The sequence below is a fragment of the Propithecus coquereli genome, unplaced genomic scaffold (genome assembly GCF_000956105.1).
Source record: "Propithecus coquereli isolate 6110/MARCELLA unplaced genomic scaffold, Pcoq_1.0 Scaffold372, whole genome shotgun sequence".
In the NCBI taxonomy this organism is placed as follows: Eukaryota; Metazoa; Chordata; class Mammalia; order Primates; family Indriidae; genus Propithecus; species Propithecus coquereli.
The window spans coordinates 1,772,140-1,793,943 of NW_012149419.1; the positions used below are offsets into that span (position 1 = coordinate 1,772,140).

At 36.7% G+C, this 21,804-nt stretch overlaps 1 protein-coding gene across 1 annotated transcript in view; it reads left to right on the top strand.

Moving 5' to 3' along the window:
- The first annotated feature begins 11,816 nt into the window (after positions 1-11,816).
- Positions 11,817-21,804, top strand: part of NRG4 (neuregulin 4) — a 68,072-nt gene continuing 58,084 nt past the window's right edge. The window contains exons 1-2 of the mRNA XM_012651861.1: positions 11,817-11,826; positions 14,064-14,157. Coding sequence (XP_012507315.1) covers positions 11,817-11,826; positions 14,064-14,157 — 104 coding nt within the window. The remainder of the gene's footprint in view (positions 11,827-14,063; positions 14,158-21,804) is intronic.

Here is a 21,804-nt window from a genome sequence, read left to right on the forward strand (position 1 = left end):
TTCTATAGATTGCTTTGGATAATGTGGCTGTTTTAACAATATTAATTCTTCCAATCCATGAGCATGGCATGTCTTTCCATTCATTTATATCCTCCTCAATTTCTTTCATCAATGTTTTTTAGTTTTCCTTGTGGAGGTCTTTCACCTCCTTGGTTAAATTTATTCCTAGTATTTGTTTTATAGCTATTTTAAATACGATTACCTTCTTGATTTCTTTTTTAGCTAGTTGTTTGTATATAGAAACAGTGCTGATTTTTATGTTGATTTTTATATCCTCTGACTTTACTGAATTCATTTATCAGTTCTAAGAGTTTTTTGGTAGAGTCTTCAGGTTTTTCTGTATATAAGATCATGTCATCTACAAATAGGGACAGTTTGACTTCTTCCTTTCCAATATGGATGCCTTTTATTTCTTTCTCTTGCCTAATTTCTCTGGCTAGGACTTCCAGTACTATGTTGAATAAGAGTGATGAGAGTGGTCATCCATGTATTGTTCTAGTTCTTAAAGGAAAAGTTTTGAGCTTTTCCTTGTTCAGTATGATGTTAGCTGTGGGTTTGTTATATGTGGCCTTTATTGTGTTAAGGTATTTTCCTTCTATACTTAAGTTATTGAGAATTTTTTTTATTTCTTTTTTTATTGAGAATTTTTTATCATAAAGGGGTGTTGAATTTTATCAAATGCTTTTCTGCATCTGTTGAGATGGTCATGTGGTTCTTGTCCTTTGTTCTGTTGATGTGATGTATCACGTTTATTGATTTATGTTGAACCATCCTTGCATTCATGGAATAAATCCCACTTGATCATGATGTTTTATCTTTTTGATGTATTGTTGGATTCATTTTACTAATATTTTGTTGAGGATTTTTGCATCTGTATTCATCAGTTATATTGGCCTATAGTTTCCTTTTGGCTTGTAGTTTCCTTTTTTTGTTGTGTCCTTGTGTGGTTTATTTGGTATCAGGGTTATGGTGGTCTCATAGAATGAGTTAGGAAGAGTTCCCTTCACTTTAATTTTTTGGAATAGTTTGACAAGAATTGATATTAATTCTTTATAGGCTTAGTAGAATTCAGCAGTGAAGCCATCTGGTCCTAGATTTTTTTTGGTTGGGAGACTTTTATTAGTGATTCAATCTCATTACTTGATATTGATCTGTTTAGGTTTTCTATTTTTTCTTGGTTAACTCTTTGTAGGTTGTACATGTTCAGTAATTTAGCCATTTCCTCTAGGTTTCAAGTTTATTGGTATATAGTTATTCATAGTTGTCTCTAATGATCTTTTTTATTTCTGTTGTATTCATTGTGATGTCTCCTTCTTTGTTTCTGATTTTATTTATTTGGGTTTTCTCTTTCTCTTAGTTTAGCTAATGGTTTGTCAATTTTGTTTATCTTTTCAAAAGGCCAGCTTTTTGTTTCATTGATCTTTTGTGTGTTTTTTTAGTCTCAATTTTATTTCTGCTCTGATATTTATTCTTCTACTGATTTTGGGTTTGGTTTGTTCTTTTCTAGTTCCTTGAGGTGTATCATTAAGTTGTTTATTTGAAATCTTTCTAGTTTTATTTGAAATCTTACTACTTTCTTTGCTGTGTCTCATAGGTTTTGTTATGTTGTGTTTCTGTTTTGATTCATTTCAAGGAATTTTTAAATTTCATTCTTAATTTCATCCTTCATCCATTGTTTGTTCAAGAACATGTTGTTTAGTTTCCTTGTATTGGTACACTTTCAAATGTTCCTCTTGTTATCAATTTCTAGTTTTATTCCCTGTGGCCAGATAAAATACTTGATATGATTTCAATTTTTAAAAATTTCTGAGACTCGTTTTATGTCCTAACATATGGTCAGTCTTGAAGAATGGTCCATATGCTGATGAAAAGAGTGTGTATTCTTCACCTGTGGGTGAAATGTTCTGTAAATGTCTATTAGGTCCATTTGGTTTATGGTGCAGTTTAAATTTGATGTGTCTTTGATTTTCTGTCTAGATAATCTGGCCAATGCTGAAAGTGTGGTGTTGAAATCCCCAACTATTATTGTATTGAGGGCTATCTCTCTCTGTAGATCTAATAATATTTACTTTATATATCTGAGTGCTCTGATGTTGAGTGCATGTATATCTATAATTGTTATATTTGCTTACCGAATTGATCCCTTTATTATTATATAATATCCTTCTTTGTCTCTCTTTACAGCTTTTGATTTGGTCTGTTTTATCTGATGTAAGTATAGCTACTCTTGCTCACTTTTGGTTTTCGTTTGTGAGGATTTTTTTATTATTTCAGTAGATGTGGGGGGTACAAGTGGTACAAGTTTTTGTTACGTGGATGAATTGTATAGTGGTGAAGTCTGGGCCTTTAGTGTACCCGTCTCCTGAATAGTGTACATTATACTCAATAGGTAATTTTTCATCCCTTATCTCCCTCCCATCCTCCTCGTCTGAATCTCCAGTGTCCCTTATGACACTCTTTATGACCATGCATACCCATAGTTTAGCTCCACTTATAAGTGAGAACATGTGGTATTTGTTTTTCCATTCCTGAGTTACTTCACTTAGGATAATGGCCTCCAGTTCATCCAAGTTGCTGCAAAGGACATTATTTCATCCTTTTCTTTATGACTAAGTAGTATTGTACACTTTCTTTATCGCATGGAATATCTTTTTTTATCCCTTCACATTCAGTCTATGTGTGTCTTTATGGGCAAGGTGAATTTCTTGTAGGCCGCATGTATCAGGTATTGTTTTTTAAATCCATTCAGTTTGTCATTTCTTTTATAGGGGGGATTTAGTCCATTGGCATTCAAGGTTATTGATAGATGAGGACTTACTACTGTCATTTTATTGATAGTTTTCTGGTTGTTTTGTATATCCTTTGTTCCTTACTTTCTTCTTATTGTTTATTTTTGGAGTTGGGTGGTTTTCTGTAGTGATAAGGTTTGATTCCTTTCTCTTTCTCCTTTGTGTATCAGCTCTACCCATGAGTTTTTAGTTTTGCATGTTTTCATAGTGGTGGTTATCATTCTTTTTACTTCCAGATGTAAGGTTCCCTTGAGCATTTCTTGTAAGGCCAGTCTAGTGGTAATGAGTTCTCTTAGTTTTTGCTTGTCTGTGAAAGATTTTATTTCGCCTTCATTTCTGAAGGATAGTTTTCTGGGTATCATATTCTTAGCTAAAAGGCATTTTTTGGTTGTTGTTTGTTTTGTTTTCCTTTTATTACTTTGATTATATCATCCCATTTTCTACTGGCCTGTAAGATTTCTGCTGAGAAATCTATTAGATTATTGAGATTTCCTTTATGTGACTTGACACTTTTCTCCGCTGTTTTTAGAATTCTTTCTTTGTTTTTGTCTTTTGACAATTCGACTGTAATTTTGCCCCAGAGAGTACCTGTTTGGGGTTCTTTTCACTTCCTGGATCTGGATGTCTATCTCTCTCCAGAGACTTGGGAAGTTTTCAGCTGTTATTTCATTAGATATGTTTTCTACATCTTTTACCTTCTCTTCAACTTCTGGAATGCCCATAATGCAAATATTTGTTAACTTTATGGTGTCCCATAAATTCTGTCATCGTTCTCATTTCTTTTATTTTCCTTTTTGTCTTCTTGTTATTTCAAAAGACCTGTCTTCAAGTTCAGAAATTCTTTCTTCTGCTTGATCTAGGCTGTTGTTGAAGCTCTCAATTGTATTTTTTATTTAATCCATTGAATCCTTCAGCTCTAGGATTTGTTTAGTTTTTTTATATATCTCTGTTGAATTTCTCATTCAAATCATGAATTGTTTTCTGATTTCATTGAATTATCTATCTGTAATCTCTTGTATCTCACTGAGTTTCCTTTAAATTATTATTTTGATTTCTTTTTCTGGCATTTTGTGTATTTCCTTATGATTGGATCTGTTACTGGAGAATTATTGTATTCCTCTGGAGGTGTCATGTTTCCTTGCCTTTCTATGTTTGATGTGTCTCTATGTTGATTTATACACCTCTGGTGGAATAGTAGCCTCTTCTAATTTTGTGGAGTAGGTTTCATTTGGAAAGACTTGTTTATATAGATGTGTCTTGGGGTGTTGGTTCAGTGGGGTGCACTGGCTTTGGTTCTAGGTGAATGCAGTAGTGCAGTCTCCATGTAGTTTCTTCAGCTGTAACCTACGCTAGTGTATTTTCAAGTCTCTCAGTGGCCTAGACTGAGAGTTTGTGGTGGTAGTGGTATAGCTTTGCGGGGGGTGAATTCACTGGGCTGTTCTCAGGTCAGGGCAGATGTGTGCACATGGTGGGTCAGCCAATTTGGGGTCTTGCTCACTAGGATTGGGGCCATAGGGCTGTTACTCCGGCTGGGGGCATGGGCACACGATTGCTCATCTAGCCTGGGGCCATGCCTGCCAGGAGCAGCCTGTAAGGCTGTTTCTAGGCCTTGATTGCAGGTGCAGGGCCTTGGGCATGCCAGGAGTGTGTCCACAGGGGCGTGGGCACCATGGGGCCTTTTTTAGGTCTTGGGCATGAGCCACTTTGCCTGCCTGGGAGTGTTTCAATTGCTCGTTTGCTCAGAGACCTCTTCCTGCATGAGGGAAGGCATGCAGTGGTTTGGCTGGCTCAAGAATGGGTTCACCCTGGGTGGGACTGCCACACTGTTCTTCTAACTGGAAATGTGGGTAGTGGGGGTTGGTTTCCCTGTTGTGCAGGACCAGAGCCATAGCTTATTCTGGACCCAGGCTCTGTGCACTGGGGCTGTGGTGTTCATCCATTCATGTGGGCTTGGTGGAATGAAATAGAGCCCCAGTGCTGGAGAGGTGCAGTGGCTTTTGGCCCTCAGAGGAGGGTGTGATTCCAGAAGCAGCTCCAGTCTCAAGATAGCACCGTGTTGCAGCAGCTTGGCTCACAGGGAGTGGGTGGGAGGTGGGGAGCGCATACCTTGTGCTACTAACCTGGAACAGTGTAGCTCTGTGAATTCCTGGCAGCTCTCTAAACTGGGCTTAGGGCTTGAGAGGACTTTGAGGTTCTCCTGCAGTCAGGACTGTAGGTATTTATGGTGGCAATGGGGGTTGGTGGGGTTCTCCTGCTTGCCTTTTTCCCCTAAAGGGGAAGTCCCTCCTGCCTCCAGGATAGTCTGATCCAGGTGGGGGAGATGGGACTACAGAGGCTGGGTGCCTCCATGCTGCCCTCCTGGGCTTCAGCACAGGTGCCTCTCCACTCCCCTGCTGTACTCCTGTGCTCTCACTTCTCTACTCCAGTCAATCTTAGCTGTTTATTTGTCACCTTGATCCTTTCTTACAGGAAGGACAAGTGCCAGGCACCTCTATTCAGCCATCTTGCTGACATCACCTCATTGTGGTTTTAGTATTGCATTTCCCTAATAGCTATTTCTTCACTTGTTTAATTTCAGCAATACTTGAAAGTTATCTTTGATTTTTCTTTCTTACCCTGCCCACCTATTCTGTGGCTGTACAGAATAGTCTTTAATTATCCCCCTCCTTTATTCTTTTTTTTTTTTTTAAAGCTTTCTACCACAAAGTATTTTATTTACGTTTTCTCTAGAACTAAAGGAAAAGGAAAACTTCAGGAGGCTGGAACAGTCCTTAAAACTCTTTTCCCCAATTTTATTCAGTATTGATTGATTGCTTGTTGCTATGGCAGTTATAGAAATTAGCATTCTTAATTTTTTCACCTTGTCTCATGTCTTTTTTCTTTTTGAGACAGGGTCTTGCTCTGTGGCCCAGGCTGGAGTGCAGTGTCATGGTCATAGCTCACATCAACCTGAAACTCCTGGGCTCAGGTGATCATCCTGCCTCAGCCTCCCAAGTAGCTGGGACTACATGTGCATGCCACCAGGCCCAGATAATTTTTAAATTTCTTTTAGAGACAGATTCTTGCTATGCTGCCAGGCTGGCCTCAAACTCCTGGGCTCAAGTGATCCTCCTGCCTCAGCCTTCCTCCTGAAGTGCTGCGATTGCAGGCATGAGCCACACTGCACCCAGCCCCGTGTCATTTTTGTTTTTTTTTATGTTTTTTAAAATTTCAAAATATTAAGGAGACACAGATGTTTTTGTTACATGGATACATTGTATAATGCTGACGTCAGGGTTTTTAGTGTGTCCATCATCAGAATAGTGTTCATTGTACCTGATAGGTAAGTTTTTATCTTTCCTTCTCCTTTATTCTAATTCCTGTTGCATTATTTCTTCACTATTATTGATTATTAAAATAGCCTCCAAATTGCTTTCTCTGATACCATTTCCTTAGCAGGTTCCAATCTACTTTCCACACTGCCATCAAAATGAATTTTCTGAAATACAGATGTGATCATGTCACTCTTTTGCTAAAAAGCTTTCTAAGGCTTCCATTGCCTTTAAGATAAAGTCTACAATTTGGACCCTGCTTGTTTTATACTGTATATTCTTGCCACTCTTTCCCCCAACATCCCATCCTTCTGTAACCACCCTGCCACACACACACACACTCCCAACACACTGCACATATCCTTAACTGTGATCTACCCTCAATTATTTGAATACATTAAATCTTCCTTCGTCTGTGCCTTTGAACATTCTGTTACCTCTGTCTGGAACGTTCATTCGTATCTGTTTAAAAACTCTCACTCATTCTTCAAGGTTAAGCACAAATAATACTACCTCTTGGAATCTTTCCCTGATTCTCAACAGTTAGCATCGTTTGTGCGTGTGTGTAAATATAGTGATGTACACATGTGTCTGTGAGAATATCAGGTTGAATCACATGAAATTGTCATCTGTTTATTTACATTGTGCAAAAAATAATACAAACTGTCAAGATATGTCTCTTAATAAATATAATCTTGAATGTCATGGATGAAGTCACAAGTTAACTTCCACACACAATTTAATAATTATTTTCATATTAGTAGACAGCATCATAGTTCCATAGTACGAATAAGATAATAAAGGATACTGATTTTTTTCACAAAAGCATCATTTTAAAATTCAAACACTATAAGCTAAAGCAATTTATGTGTGTATGTCAGGTATACCTCAGAGATATTGCAGGTTTGGTTCCAGAACACCACAACAGAGCAAATATCACAATAAAGCAAATACTGCAATAACGTGAGTCACACGAAGTCTTTGGTTTCCCAATGTATATGAAAGTTGTGTTTATATTATACTGTAGTCTGTTAAGCATGCAATAGCATTTTGTCTAAAAACACAATGTACGTATCTTGATTTTAAAATACTTTATTGCTAGGCCGGGCACGGTGGCTCACGCCTGTAATCCTAGCACTCTGGGAGGCCGAGGCGGGTGGATCGTTCCGAGCTCAGGAGTTCAAGACTAGCCTGAGCAAGAGCGAGACCCCGTCTCTACCAAAAAATGGAAAGAAATTAATTGGACAGCTAAAAATATATGTAGAAAAAATTAGCCGGGCATGGTGGCGCGTGCCTGTGGTCCCAGCTACTCAGGAGGCTGAGACAGTAGGATTGCTTGAGCCCAGGAGTTTGAGGTTGCTGTGAGCTAGGCTGACGCCACGGCACTTGCCCCAGGCAAGAAAGTGAGACTCTGTCTCAAAAAAAAAATAAAATAAAATACTTTATTGCTAAAAAATGCCAAGGATCATCTGAGCCTTCAGTGTGAGTTGGAGTCTTTTTGCTGGTGGAGGAGGGTCTTGCTTTGATGTTCATGCTGCTGACTGATCAGGGTGGTGGTTGCCAAATCTTGGGGTAACTGTGGCAATTTCTTAAAATAAGACAACAATGAAGTTTGCTGCATCACCTTTCATGAAAGGAAGCATGTAGTATGCAATGCTGTTTGATAGCATTTTACCCATGGTAGAACTTCTTTCAAAGTTGGAGTCAATCCTCTCAAACGCTGCTGATGCTTTATCAACTAGGCTTATGTAATATTCTAAATTCTTTGTTGTCATTTCAACAATGTTAATAGCATCTTCACCAGGCATAGATTTTATCTCAACAAACCACTTTTTTTTTGCTCATCCATAAAAACAACTTGTCATTCATAAACATTTTATCGTGAGATTACAGCAATTCAATCACATCTTCAGGCTCCACTTCTAATTCTGGTTCTCTTGATATTTCCACCATGCCTACAGTTACTTCCTTCACTGAAGTCTTGAACCCCTCAAAGCCATCTGTAAGAGTTGGAATCAACTTCTTCTAAACTCCTGTTAATGTTGATATTTTGACCTGTTCCTTATGATAATTCTTAATGAAATCTAAAATAGTGAATTCTCTCCAGGAGATTTTCAATTTACTTTTCCCAGCTCCATTAGAGGAATCACTAATCTATGGCAACTCTAGCCTTACAAACTGTGTTTCTTAAATAATAAGACTTGAAAGTCAAAACTACTCCTTGATCCATGGGCTGCGGAATGGATGTGGTGTTAGCAGGCATGAAAACAACATTCATCTCCTTGTACATCTCCATCAGAGCTCTTGGGTGACCAGGTGCATTGTTAATGAGTAGTAATATTTTGAAAGGAATCTTTTTTTATGAGCAGTAAGGCTCAACACTGGATTTAAAATATTCAGTAAACTGCTGTTAATAGATGTGCTGTCATCTGGGCTTTGTTGTTCTGTTTATAGAGCACAAGCAGAATAGATTTAGTGTAACTCTTAAGGGCCCTAGGATTTTCAAAATGGTAAACGAGCACTGGCTTCAACTTAGTCACCAGCTGCATTAACCCCTAACAAGAGAGCCAAGCTGTCCCTTGAAGCTTTGAAGCCAGATACTGACTTTTTTCTAGCTATAAAAGTCCTAGATGGCATCTAGGGCTGTTTCATCTACATTGAAAATCTGTTGTTTAGAGTAGCTTTCTTCATCAATGATCTTGGCTAGATCTTCTAGATAACTTGCTTCAGCTTCTACATCAGTACTTGCTGCTTCATCTTGCACATTTATGTTATGGAGACGGCTTCTTTCCTTAAACCTCTTGAATCAAGCTCTGCTAGCTTCCAACTTTTCTTCTACAGCTTACTTACCTGTCTCAGGCTTCACAGAATTGACAAGAATTAGGGCCTTGCTCTTAGTTAGGCTTTGGCGTAAGGGAATGTTGTGGCTGATTTGACCTTCTACTCAGATTACTAAAACTTTCTCCATATCAACAATAAGGCTATTTTGCTTTCTTATCATTCATGTGTTCACTGGAGTAGCACTTTTAATCTTCAAGTACTTTTCCTTTGTATTCACAGCTTGCCTAACTGTTTGGCATAAGGAGCCCAGCTTTCAGCGTATCTTAGCTTTTGATATGCCTTCCTCACTAAGCTTAATCATTTCTAGCTTTTGATTTAAGGTGAGAGACCATGTCACTCTTCCTTTCACTTGACCATTTAGAGGCCATTGTAGGGTTGTTCATTGGCCTAATTTCAGTATTGTTGTGTCTCGGGGAATAGGGATGCCCAAGGAGAAGAGAGATGGGGGAACAGCCAGTCAGTGAAGCATTGAGAATACACACAACATGTATTATTAAGTTTGCTGCCTTATATGGGCATGGTTCATGGTGTCCTAAAACAATTAGAATAGTAACATCAGAGATCACTGGTCATAGATCACCAGATATAATTATAATGAATAAGTCTGAAATATTGCAAGAATTGCCAAAACATGAAACAGAGAGAGAAGTTGAGCACATGCTGTTGGAAAAATGGTGCTGATAGATTTGTGCAATGCAAGGTTGTCACAAACCTTCAACTTACTAAAAAAAAGGAAAAGAAAAAACTCACAATATTCATGAAGCACAGTGAAGTGAAGCACAGTTAGATGAGGTATGCCTGTATAATGGTTATGGCTATGTACAAATTGCCTTTGAATGTGGGAGATTATATGTAATAATGAAGACAGTTGTTTTGATAGTGTATGATTATGAGTTTATTTTCTTAAAAGAACAAAACAAATGTATTAGCTTCTATGTTTTATATTAATCAAATAGTAATGTCTGAATTGTGGTTTTGGAAAAGATAACTATTTAAATGCTTGGCACGCTTTAGATAATTATATGATGAAGAGCGTTGTACTTTATTTAAATAAAATTATAGTTTTAGTCAATATTTTTAAATCATTTATGATTTTTAAAATTTAACTCTCCTTATTGCATGTATATAATAGCTTTGCCATAGTATTCAGGTAGTTATATTATCATCAGTACTAGTCAAATTAGTCAAGTTCATTGATTATATTCATTTTAAATTGAACATGGTGTTGTAAATTCTATTATAGCTATTACGTTCTTTCAGTTTTATAAGTTCAAGTATTATATATATAAATTTTATGATTTGTAAGGAAACACAAACCATATAAAACACAAATTTTAAAAATTCTTTTAAAAAATCCTGTGGAATAGTTATCTGTTAGCTCCACGTTAAAAGTCCTTTTCTCTCAAACTTACACAACACTCTTGGATTATTCAGACAAGCATAGATAAGTAAGGAGTCTAAAGAATGTGGCTTATTTCATAACTTTAAAACTTGGACAGTGATTTGGGAGTGCAGCTTAGTACCAATCCTTTTCTAAATAAAATTCTGCTTCATTTGCAACTCTGAACATACAGACTGAAGGGGTGGTTCCCTCGGCCAGTGCCTGACCTCTGTGCACACCTTGGTTGATCTTGACCTCGCCCACACTGCACACCGCAGCCATATAAATCAGATTTTGACATGTTGTAAAATGCAAGTCACAGCTGCTATAGTCTGCAGTATTCAAAAACTTTTGAAACACTGCATTTCCAACTAAACTTATTTTTTGTGTGAATTTAAGTTTTTATTGAGGGTAAGTCCTATTTGTTTGGAAAAAAGAAACTCAGAATGAGCCAGTGATTATCTGAAATCAAATGAATAATATCTTTTTTTCTTTCTTTCTCTTCCTTCCCTCCCCCTTGTCTCTTCCTCTCTCTCTCTGTTTGTCTGTGTAAGACAGAGCGATTGGCTTTGGGAGAAGACCTTGATATTACACCTGTGTTAATGGGAAGTTGTAGATTGAGATTTCTGTTACAAAGTCTTTGTGCTTAGGTCAGGAGTAGGTGGCCTTTAAGGAACAGAATTGAGAGCTTGTGATCATAATGTAAGTATAAATGCTTCATCTCTTCAAATATGTTTTAATTCCGTTCTATTATAGCAAATAACTTTACACATAACTATGTCTCATTAGCTACTTTGCTTTGCCAGATACCAGACATTGTTTAAAAGAAAGGCATGTGTAGACTGGTAAATGTAATGTGTAATCTACAGGAAACTTAAAAGTGCTTTTATAAAAGGTTTTAAAGGTTCTATAGAAATGTAAAAATTTTAATTGCTGTTAAAGATTTTTCTATAATATTTGGCTATTTTCAATAAATTGGAAAATGGGAAGTTACTGATTGTACTTAAAAGTCAGATTGTATAAATAGGATTTATGAAAAAGTAAAAAGTCAATTGAGGTCATTCAGTTTCATTTACTACCTCAGATCTTTCATATAAAATCTCATAGTACACTACTGTATTAATAATGTTTACTAAAGATAAAGCTTATTAGACTTTTCTGCAGAGAGATATTTAAGATTAAATTATATTATTCAGGCAACGATTTATATTTAGTGCATTTATACTATTTAATGTTGATCTTTTAGTTTTATCTGTTCAGATTTTTTATTGATATGTAGTAAGTATCTAAAAAAATATGGTGTAACTAAACTTCTGCTGGTATGTAATGTCTTAATTATTCTCAACATTTAAGAGTATTGCTATTAGAATATTTGACATTTTATAATATCCTCAAAAGAAGATAATTTTTCCTAAGTTATTAATTTTAAACTGTTTTAGGTGCTGTTTTTCAACCCTAATTTTTGACCAAGAATGAAACTATTTAAAAATTAAGATGCCAACAGGTAATTTCTTGTAAGTTTATACTTTTGTCAATGTGTGTAACATAGCAATAGAACAACAACAAAAAATGTATATTAACACAAGGCTTTATTGTTTCCATCTAATATCATTCCAGAATATGAAATATTTTGGTTTTGAAAGCCCTTCCTTTATAACATAAAATAACTATTTTATTTTAGACTTACATGTTTTATTGGTTTTTATAAACTGACAAATTCTAGCTTATTCTATATCTGAAATCAACTTCTCAAATAATAAATAAATGAAATCAGTGGTGGGGCATTGTGGCTCACACCTGTAATCCCAGCACTTTGGGAGGCTGAGGTGGGAGGATCACTGGAGGCTAAGAGTTCTAGACCAGCCTGGGCAACATGGTGAGACCTCGTCTCTACAAAAAAGTATTTAAAAAATTAGTCGGGTGTGGTGGTGTGGGCCTGTAGTCCCAACTACCAGGGAGGCTGAGGCAGTAGGATTGCTTGAGCCTGGAAGTTCGATGTTGCAGTGAGCTATGATCACACCACTGCACTCCAGCCTGGACAACAGAGTGAGACCAAGAAATCAGCCAGAGTAAAAATAGATTCAGTTATAGTCATTCAGGTTAGATGAGTTTGCTTTGCTGATAAAATACCAAATGTTGAGAGATATCTGGTTATAATCCAGTTAAAAACAAAGACATTAATTTTTAACAGTGATAGTTACATTGCACCCTTAATGGAAAACCATATGTGATGGTTCTCGTGATGCTGATATAATGAAATGTTGATTGAGATTTTATTTGTTAGCCAAATCATTCCTGAAAATGTATATAATCTTATTAAAAGTTTTTTGATTATAATGAAGCATGGCATTGTGTAAAAAAAAAATAAATCTTTAAAAATTAGTTTTGGTTAGTTTACTTTCTCCTTTACTAGTTAAATTCTCTTTAGTTCTGTTTTCCTCTTTACATTTTTTTATTTTTATAGTTAATAATGCGATGTTGAAGTAGGTTTTTCTCAATCTAAAGTAAAAAAGTTTTAAAATTTCTAATTCTAATTATGGAGACATCTGACTCATAGCAATTGTATCTTAATGGCTATTGACATCTTAGTGGCAAATAAGTGCTAGAAAATTTTTTAAAAATTTAGTATTCTTTTTGTTTAAATGCCAAATTGGAGGCCTAATAGGAGTAATGTCATTTTCTTTTTCACGTTAGGTGATTCTGGGTCATTTCCTAGACAGAAACAATCAGGAACTAACAATGTGTAATTTTAAAGCAAAATAATCCCCCCTTTAAGGCTAAAAGATAGAGTATTCAGCTGTGTTCTTTTCTCATCATAAATTAGTAATATAATGACTCAATGAATTCTTCTATTATTGTTTCTAATTTTTTTCTATACAGTAACTTTGGTGGCCAGGAGTCAAAGCAAAGGGATTTTTTTTTTTTCAAGATAACTGGGTCAGGGTGAGGCTGGAAGGGAGGAGAGGTACCAAGGGAGAAAAGGAAGGCAAAGAGGTAAAAGAAAGATAAAGGAAAGGTCAGAGATAAAGAAGGAAGGTGAGGATGGAGAAAGAGGAGGAAGAGAAAAGAAGCAAGAGATAAATGGCGGTTTATTTTCTTAATATTCTGAAACATTTGGATGTATGACTTAGGTTTATAATTTTACTTTAGAACTTTAGATATTTCTTTACAGTTAGTAGCTATTACCTAAAATCACCTTGCAAACCAAAACTGTATACGATTATTTTTGGCTTTCACATTAAGACTGTCACATAGGAATATTTAAAAATAATTTTGGAAATAAAAATTTATTTCAGTCATCTAAATCTTTTTTCCACCACAGTTTCAAATTTTGGTACATTTGGGACCCAATAGGAAAAATAAGAATCGAAATAAAACCTTGGGACAGGGAAGCTCTAAGTAATAATGCAGAATCTTTGTATTAAATAAGAAAGGTCCTATTTATTCTAAGATCCTAATCACCTTTTAATCTGACTAATATAGATATTCCTTATTTCTATTATGTAGCTTCTAAATCCATTATAATTAATGGCCATATCTTTAGGATGGATTAATTTTTCCCTCAAAAGGATGGAAGTTCCTATCAAGTAAGGAATAAGATTAAGTCTTTCACTTTGAGAAAAAATTCTTAACTGTGAATTTTATGATTGCTACTTCATTCTAAGATGGTTATTCCTATTCCTTGTTGCATTAGAAAAACTTTAATTGCCTTTCTCTATTCCATATATGTATGTGTTTTAGATCACGAAGAGCCATGTGGTCCCAGTCACAGGTCGTTTTGCCTGAATGGGGGGATTTGTTATGTGATACCTACTATTCCCAGCCCATTTTGTAGGTGAGTGAAATGGACTGGGGGGAGAGGGTAATTTTATTTTTTATTATCTACTAACTTCTTTGAGAAATGATTAAAAAGTAAGCAAAAAATGTAAGATGAAAAAGTGTTTTCATATTTACATAGGGTAAAATTATGCTTTTAATACAAACAAAAACAAAGTAGCAAAAAATCTCTCTCATCAGATATTTATTTTGAAAATGGGTAATAGTAGTTTCTAGCCTAGACAGATTTCTTAGAAATAATCCATTTCAGTGAGCTCTCTGATTTTAGCAATTTAGGGAAGACAGTCTATGTTTAACATTACTGGCAAAACAGCTAGAGAATTCACTAATGTCAAAAGCCCAACATGAGATATTTTGTTTTGAGTTTAGAATACGTAAATACATGATAACTGAGTTGGTACCAAAACTTACACTTTATACGTTAAAAAGAAAATGAAGAGTTAAGTTTTTCTAATGGTAGTAGCAAATAAAAAAGAAGGGTCTCTTAGCCACTCTTGTTTTAAAATAACATACTTCACTTTGGGAGTATGGATATAGCCAGTGATCAATAAAGACTTCAAAATAGTAATTGCATAGCTGGCTTCCTGTAAGTTTGGTTGAATAGAATTTAAGTGTATATAATAATTCTCTTTTAATACATGAGTTAGCAACATAGTACTGCCAATGAGGCCTGTAGACTTTGTGGAGCTAACAACTAAAGACCTCACGATATTTTGTAATGTATGTGAATTACTATTCTTTTGTTCTTTAACTGAAATGAGAGGTATACAATCTAAATTTAAGATCTTGCTATGCAAAAGGATAGAAAGGTGAAATTCATAGGGAAAGTTAAAGATACTGGATTTAGTGTGAAGGAGAGGAGGCCAAGAGTAATAACCTCATAGTTATCGCAGGAAGGTTTTAGGGATTTTCTTATGAATAGTGCCTAGGTGTTTTTCCTTTCAAGTGAATATAGAAAGGGAAGGGGATGGAGAAACAAACTAACAATTACTTAACACCTACCCCTGTGCCTCAACAATGTTCTTTTTGTTTCTTTTTAAATCTGTTTACTGAGATATAATTTATATATGATAAACTTCATTCATTTAAAGTGCACAGTTGATTAATTTTGACAGATATTTATACCTGTGAAGTCGCCACCACCACCACGTCAAAATATGTTAATAGAATATTTCCATTGCTCCCCCCAAATTTTGCTGCTGATCTTGTTCTTTGTTTACATTTTAAATCTTCTCTCAAAAACCTTAGACAGAGAAAGGAGGCAGGGAGACCTTAGAAAACAGAAAAATAAGAAGAAAATGAGAAATTAAGTGACTTGTCAAAGGTCACATAGCCAGGAAGAAAAAAGAAATGGCCTTTGAATACAACTCCCAAGTTTTGCTTAACCTTATATTCATTCTGAATTTTTTCTATGGGGATATGGCATTTATAAAATGAAACTAAAATGCTTGTCAGAAGAAGTGTATTTAATGTTAACAATTTTCAAATATATATTTGCTTCATCCTAAAAATTTTATAGTTTGTTATTCGGTTTTAAGTTTTAAAATTTTTCCATTATGATTTCTTTAAGCTATGGAGTTTTTTGTTATCCTTTTATATCTAATTTAATTGTATTGTGGTCAGAGTACTTGGTCCATCAAGCTGTATACTTAATATTTGTCTGTGTACTAAGTGTCTGTTATACTGCACTGCATAAGTTGAAAGAAAGAATTAGGAGTATTGGAATTTGGAGATTTATTAAAATGGAAGGAAACCTAGGTTGTCACCCTGCTTTTGTACCTTGGTAAGATGCATTTTTAGTATATTTTCAAAAAGTTACCAATGAAAGACAATGGCCAACTTTGCTGGTAACCCACATCAGGTTTAAAAATATGTCCTGTTTCTTCCTAATTTCAAACTTTAAGAGTAGTAAGTAAGGAGTAGTTGAAACCATGCCTCATGGGTTTATAAGGGATAGAGAATGAAGCAAGGTTGCACATGTTGCACAACAGCAGGATATTCTGTGGGACTGGCACCTTCTACGCAATGTGGATGGCGTACCCTGGAGTTGTTAAACACCTCAAGTGAAGCAGTTGAGGGAGGAACAAAAAGGAACACAGTGACTGAAGGTTCAGTGAAGTTGAATAGCAGATATATTTTAAATCATATTTTATAGAAATAATAGCTTTCCAGTGCTTTTAGGACCTCATTTTTAATGTAGCCCTGTAGGCTATAATAACAATATTTAAGGGTGCAAAAAGAAAAGCCCCTTCTTACAGTGTTCCTCCAGTGCCCTTTACTGACAAGGCCTAACATTGTGCAAACTGGTAAAGGAGAAATGTAGGTTGAAGCCACAGTTTCACAAAACTAGGTCGAGGAAGGGTAGATTTAGAGGTGAGGGGTGATAAAGTGCTAAGTGGCATAGTCTACTCCTTTGGCTACTCACCTTCTTTATGTACCTTCTACACATTTGAACTTACACGCAATAAAAAAAATTCTTGCACTTACCCAAATGAAGGAGCATCCAGTGCCAAAAGTCATTGTTTTCATAGCTAGTAATATTAATTATTCCTCAAACTTCATTGTGATGTGGCTGAATATACTATTGCATAAAGACTAATTGCTAAGGTTAACCTTCAGTAATAGCAAGAAGAAGAAAGAAATGGTTAATATCCAAATGAAGACATACACATAATAAGCAAAGAAAATACGTGTTACAGTCCTTTTTGTAAGTAATTAGTCATGAGACTATAGATGGTATCTATGGCCTCCTCTGCTACTACCTGTTCCATATTTCCCTTGTCTTCACTCATAACCTTAGTAGGTTTCTTACTTGTTAGAGAGACCCAAACCTTCCTTCCTGAGAGATATGAGTCCTCAATATTCCTGCTGCTTTTTGGTTGCTATAATTTGCAATTAACCCATACTGTTGGGTGTAGACATATTGACAGTATTGAGAGGCACCCCAAAGAATTCCCTGGGTTCAGGTAGTCTTCCTTTCCCCTATTATGTAACAGTAACCCAATTTCCTCTTGGTAATTGGGATCAACCACTCAAGCCAATAGAGGAACTCACTCTTCTTACTTTTGATTTAGTGGCATGAAGAGCCCAAAATTACCAGGCAGGAGTCTTATCTCTTAATTTATTGTTTTATTCCCTTATGGAATCATTCTCCCCTTGGGGACTATGATCTCTGTACTCTATAGGTAGGGAGAGCAAAATTGTTTGGATGAGAATTAAAAATTCAGCAAATGGGTTATTAGGTATAATAGTGACTGAAGCCACTACTGTTCTACCTCTTAATTCCCTGACTCATGTATTCTGACTATGTAGGAGACAGCACCGTGAGATGATCTCTGATTCAAAGCATATATTGCATCCTACACGACAGAGCTCCATCCTTTCAGGGTGTTGTCTCCCAACTGGCATCATTTTATCTTTAATTAATCCAGATGCTTCTGAGTGGCAGCATATATGGTAAAAATCATCTAGTTTCATAGACATGAGCTCAGAGCTTCTCTTCCTTGGCTGTGAAATTAGTTCCATGATCAGAAGCAATGTTCTGTGGAATACCATGATGATGGATAAGTCCATGGATGGTGGTGCTAGCAGAGCATTATTAGCAGAAAAGGTGAATCCATATTCAGAATATGTCTATTCCAGTGAGAATAAATCTCTGCCTCCCTCCGTGATGGAAAAAGGTGTAGTGTATTCAACCTATCACCAAATAGCTGACTGTTTCCCCAGGAAATGGTTCCGTATCAGGGACTCAGTGTTGATCTCTTCCTTGGCAGACTTGGCGCTGAGTAGTAGCATTAGTCATGTCAGCTCTGGTAAGGGGAGGTCCATGTTGTTGAGCTCATTCATATCCTCCCTCTGCCACCATGGTCACTTTGTTACTGGACCCATTGAGCAAGCACTAGGGCAGCTGAAGAGAGAAGGTGACAGAAAAAGTGTTATTTTGGTTGCTAATCATACATAAACTAGTTAGTAGGAACTTCCTCTGCAGTGAAAGTCTTTTGTTGGGCAATCACAATGGGCACAGATACCGTCACAGTCTGTGCCCATTCCTAAACATCCATCCACCTACTTCTTCCCCAGGTTTCCTTGTCATCAATCTTCCAATCTTGTTATTACTACCCCTGACCATCCAGCCAAATTGTTAACAACTGTCCTTAGATCTGTGCATATCTGTAGAGCACTGCCCATAGATCCATACTTCTGTCCATCTCTCCAGATAAAGTAAACAGACAGTATACTGCTCAAAGTTCTGCCCACTGGGAGGATTTTCTTTCATTAGTTGCTCATTAGGGTCACCGCTGAGTAGGGCTGTGATGCTATAGCTGTCCACTTTCAGGTGGTGTAAGCATATTATACAGATCCTCTCATAAACTGGGCTTGAACAGTTTCTTCCTTAGTTGATCATAAGGAACTCCCCAGGAAGCTGTAGGCATAGATCGAGTGAAAAGAGGTAATGCAACAGAAGTCAGAGCCTGAACTACCTGCTCCTGTAACTTACACCTTCTAGACTTGTCTGCTTGATCTTATAGGCCATTTGAGTGTGCATACTCAAAACTTACAGCTAGTTGAGTCAAACAGCACCCGGTTCACAATGGGAAGCTCAGGTCACGTGGTCTTCTGATGCCGCATGTGGTATCACCCATGGTTATATGTGGTCTACAAAGGAAAGCAACTACAGAGCTTTTCAAAGATATAGGTGATGCTCTCACTAATACATTTACAAATGCCATAGTGACAGGAGTGCCTTCTAGGTCTTCTTGGGAGATGATGCGATAAGGTGAACATGCAGGTAACACATGACAGATCCACTCCAGCGTTCCTATTGCCCTAAGCCCTTATCTCCCCTCCTCCATGGCACCAGTCCCCAACCTTTTTGGCACCAGGGACTGGTTTCATGGAAGACAATTTTTCCATGGCTGGCGGGAGGCAGAGCTCAGTCGGTGATGCAAGTGATGGGGAGCAGCTGTAAATACAGATGAAACTTCGCTTGCTTGCCACTCACCTCCTGCTGTGTGGCCTGGTTCCTAACAGGCCATGGACCAGTACCAGTCCGTAGCCTAGGGATTGGGGACTGCAGCTCTATAGCATTCCATGGAAGCTCCAGCATTTCAGTCTCATTAAATATAGGCCACTGAATCCAAGTTTCAGTCAACCAAATAAGTAACTTGCTTAAACAGCAGGAAATGACTCTAACATATTAAATCCAGACTCTCTAGTAAGTGTACCTACATCCATAAATTTGTCTTTACTTGGTCTAACACCTGTAGAACCTACTCCAGCACATATCCCCAGGATAGACACACACCTACACACACACACACACACACACACACACACACACAATTATGTAACTCTTTTGGTATATAAGCTACGTAAGCTGTCTCCTCTTGGGTCCTAGTGTGTATATTACTCCTGAAACATACTAATATAGTTGACCCTAGTTATTGATCTAGTGTGGTTTTAGTGAGTTTTGAGGAGGATGAGTGTCCCCTTGTGAGGCATTTGCTCCAGGTTAGGTTATTATAAGATTTTTAAACAAAGAAAAGCTAATTTCCTCAGACACGGGAAGTCTAGCTTCTTCCACTGGCAAAGGAGTCTCAGGGAAACCTGGGAGTTTGAGAGTGCTGATTTCATCTACCCATTCCCAGTCCTAGAGGCTCATTCTCTATCAATTCCCTGATATTCACATAAGCTTGGCAAGACTGTGAATCCAACTAGTATTATAATTCAGAAGCAGGAGCAAGTAAATTTTGTACTAGATTTTAGCAAAAACAGACCCCTGGCTAAAAGAAATAGATTATTTTAGGGCTGTTGTGGGAGCTTTGTGGTTCTCAGCCCAGGACTGGAGCTTGTTTAGTTTTCTTTCTGTAAGTGCTCTAGAGCACTCAAGGCAATCTCTCGCACATTTTACGGTCATCACAGTAGTCCAGTACGGTACCATAGTAGTCAAGTGCTCCCAAGGTACTGGCTTCAGTTGGCACTTCATCACAATTAATTGTTGTGCCACTACATGCCGTGGATTAATAGCATCCTGTTTCCTGTTGTCAACGAGTTTATTTCTGCACTTAAGCCTTAGGGCAAGACCAGATCAGTCCCCAAATCTTTTTTAATTTGTTTTTTTAATTTGTTCTAATTTGTTTTTATTTAGAGATAGGGTCTCACTATATTCCCCAGTCTGGCCTCAAACTCCTGGGCTCAAGCAAATCCTCCCACCTCAGCCTCCCAAGCACCTGGGACTGTAGGAGTTCATCACCACAGCCCAAATCTTATTTTTGAGAGTCGATCTTCTGACATCACTCCCAGAAACAATTGTTTCAGTCACTTCCAGTCAAGAGAAAGAATCCAAAACAGTAATTATCACAGGGAATATTTAATGCAAATAATCATTAAGTTTGTAAAAAGAGATTAACTATTTTTAGAGTTTACTGAAGGCTATAGTAAAACCTAAAGAATGTACAGGAATAACAGATGAAGAGGGTAGCCACATACTTAGAATACCTTGCCCACCTTCCCATCTTGAGCTTCAGACTTTATTGAAGAGAGTGAGGCTATGGCTTACTGGATGGGGAACCAGTTTGCTGAGGTGCCTTAGGCCAGAGCTGATGAGCAGGAAACCACTCCCCAGGTTGCGAAAAAAACTTGGGAAGTTAGATCATTGATTTGAGATCTTTTCTCCTTCCTTAAAAAAGCATTTAGTGCTATAAATTTTCTTAAAATCACTATTTTATTTGTATCCTATAATTTTTGATATGTTGTGCTTTCGTATTCATTCAGTTACAATTACTTTCTAATTTCCCTTTTGATTTCTTTGATTCATAGGTTATTCAGAAGTATGTTGTTTGGTTTCCAAAGATTTGGGGATTTTTCCAGATATCTTTATATTATTAATTTTTTTCTATTTAAAATACATATAAAATTTACAATCTTAACCATTTTTAAATGCACAGTTCAGCAGTATTGAATACATTCATAATGTTGTGCAACCATCACCGTCATCTATCTCCATAACTCTTTTCATCTTGTAAAACAAACTCTATTCCCATTAAACAATAACTCCCCAGTCCTCCTCCCCAAAGCCTCTGGCAACCACCATTCTACTTTGCGTCTCTATGATTTTGACTACTGTAGGTATCTCATGTAAGTGGAATCATACAGTATATTTTTATGAGTGACTTACTGCACTTAGCATAATGTCCTCAAGATGTATTTTGTCACATATGCCAGAATTTCCTTCTTTTTTAAGGCCAAATACATTCCATTGTATGTATCTTACCACATTTTGCTTATCCATTCACTCATGGATGGACATTTAAGTTGCTTCCACGTTTTGCTATTGTGAATAATGCAGCTATGAACATCTTATATAAATATGCCTTTGAGATCCTGCTTTCAATTCTTTATATACCTAGAAGTAGAATTGCTGGATCATATGATAATTCTATTTTTAATTTTTTGAGGAATTGCAATACTATTTTCTATAGCAGCGTACCATTTTACATTCCCAACAACAGTGCACATGGGTCCCACTTTCTCCACAGTCTCGCCAATGCTCCTTATTTTCTGTTTTTTTTTTTTTTGAGACAGAGTCTCACTGTGTGACCTGGGCTAGAGTGCCGTGGCGTCAGCCTAGCTCACAGCAACCTCA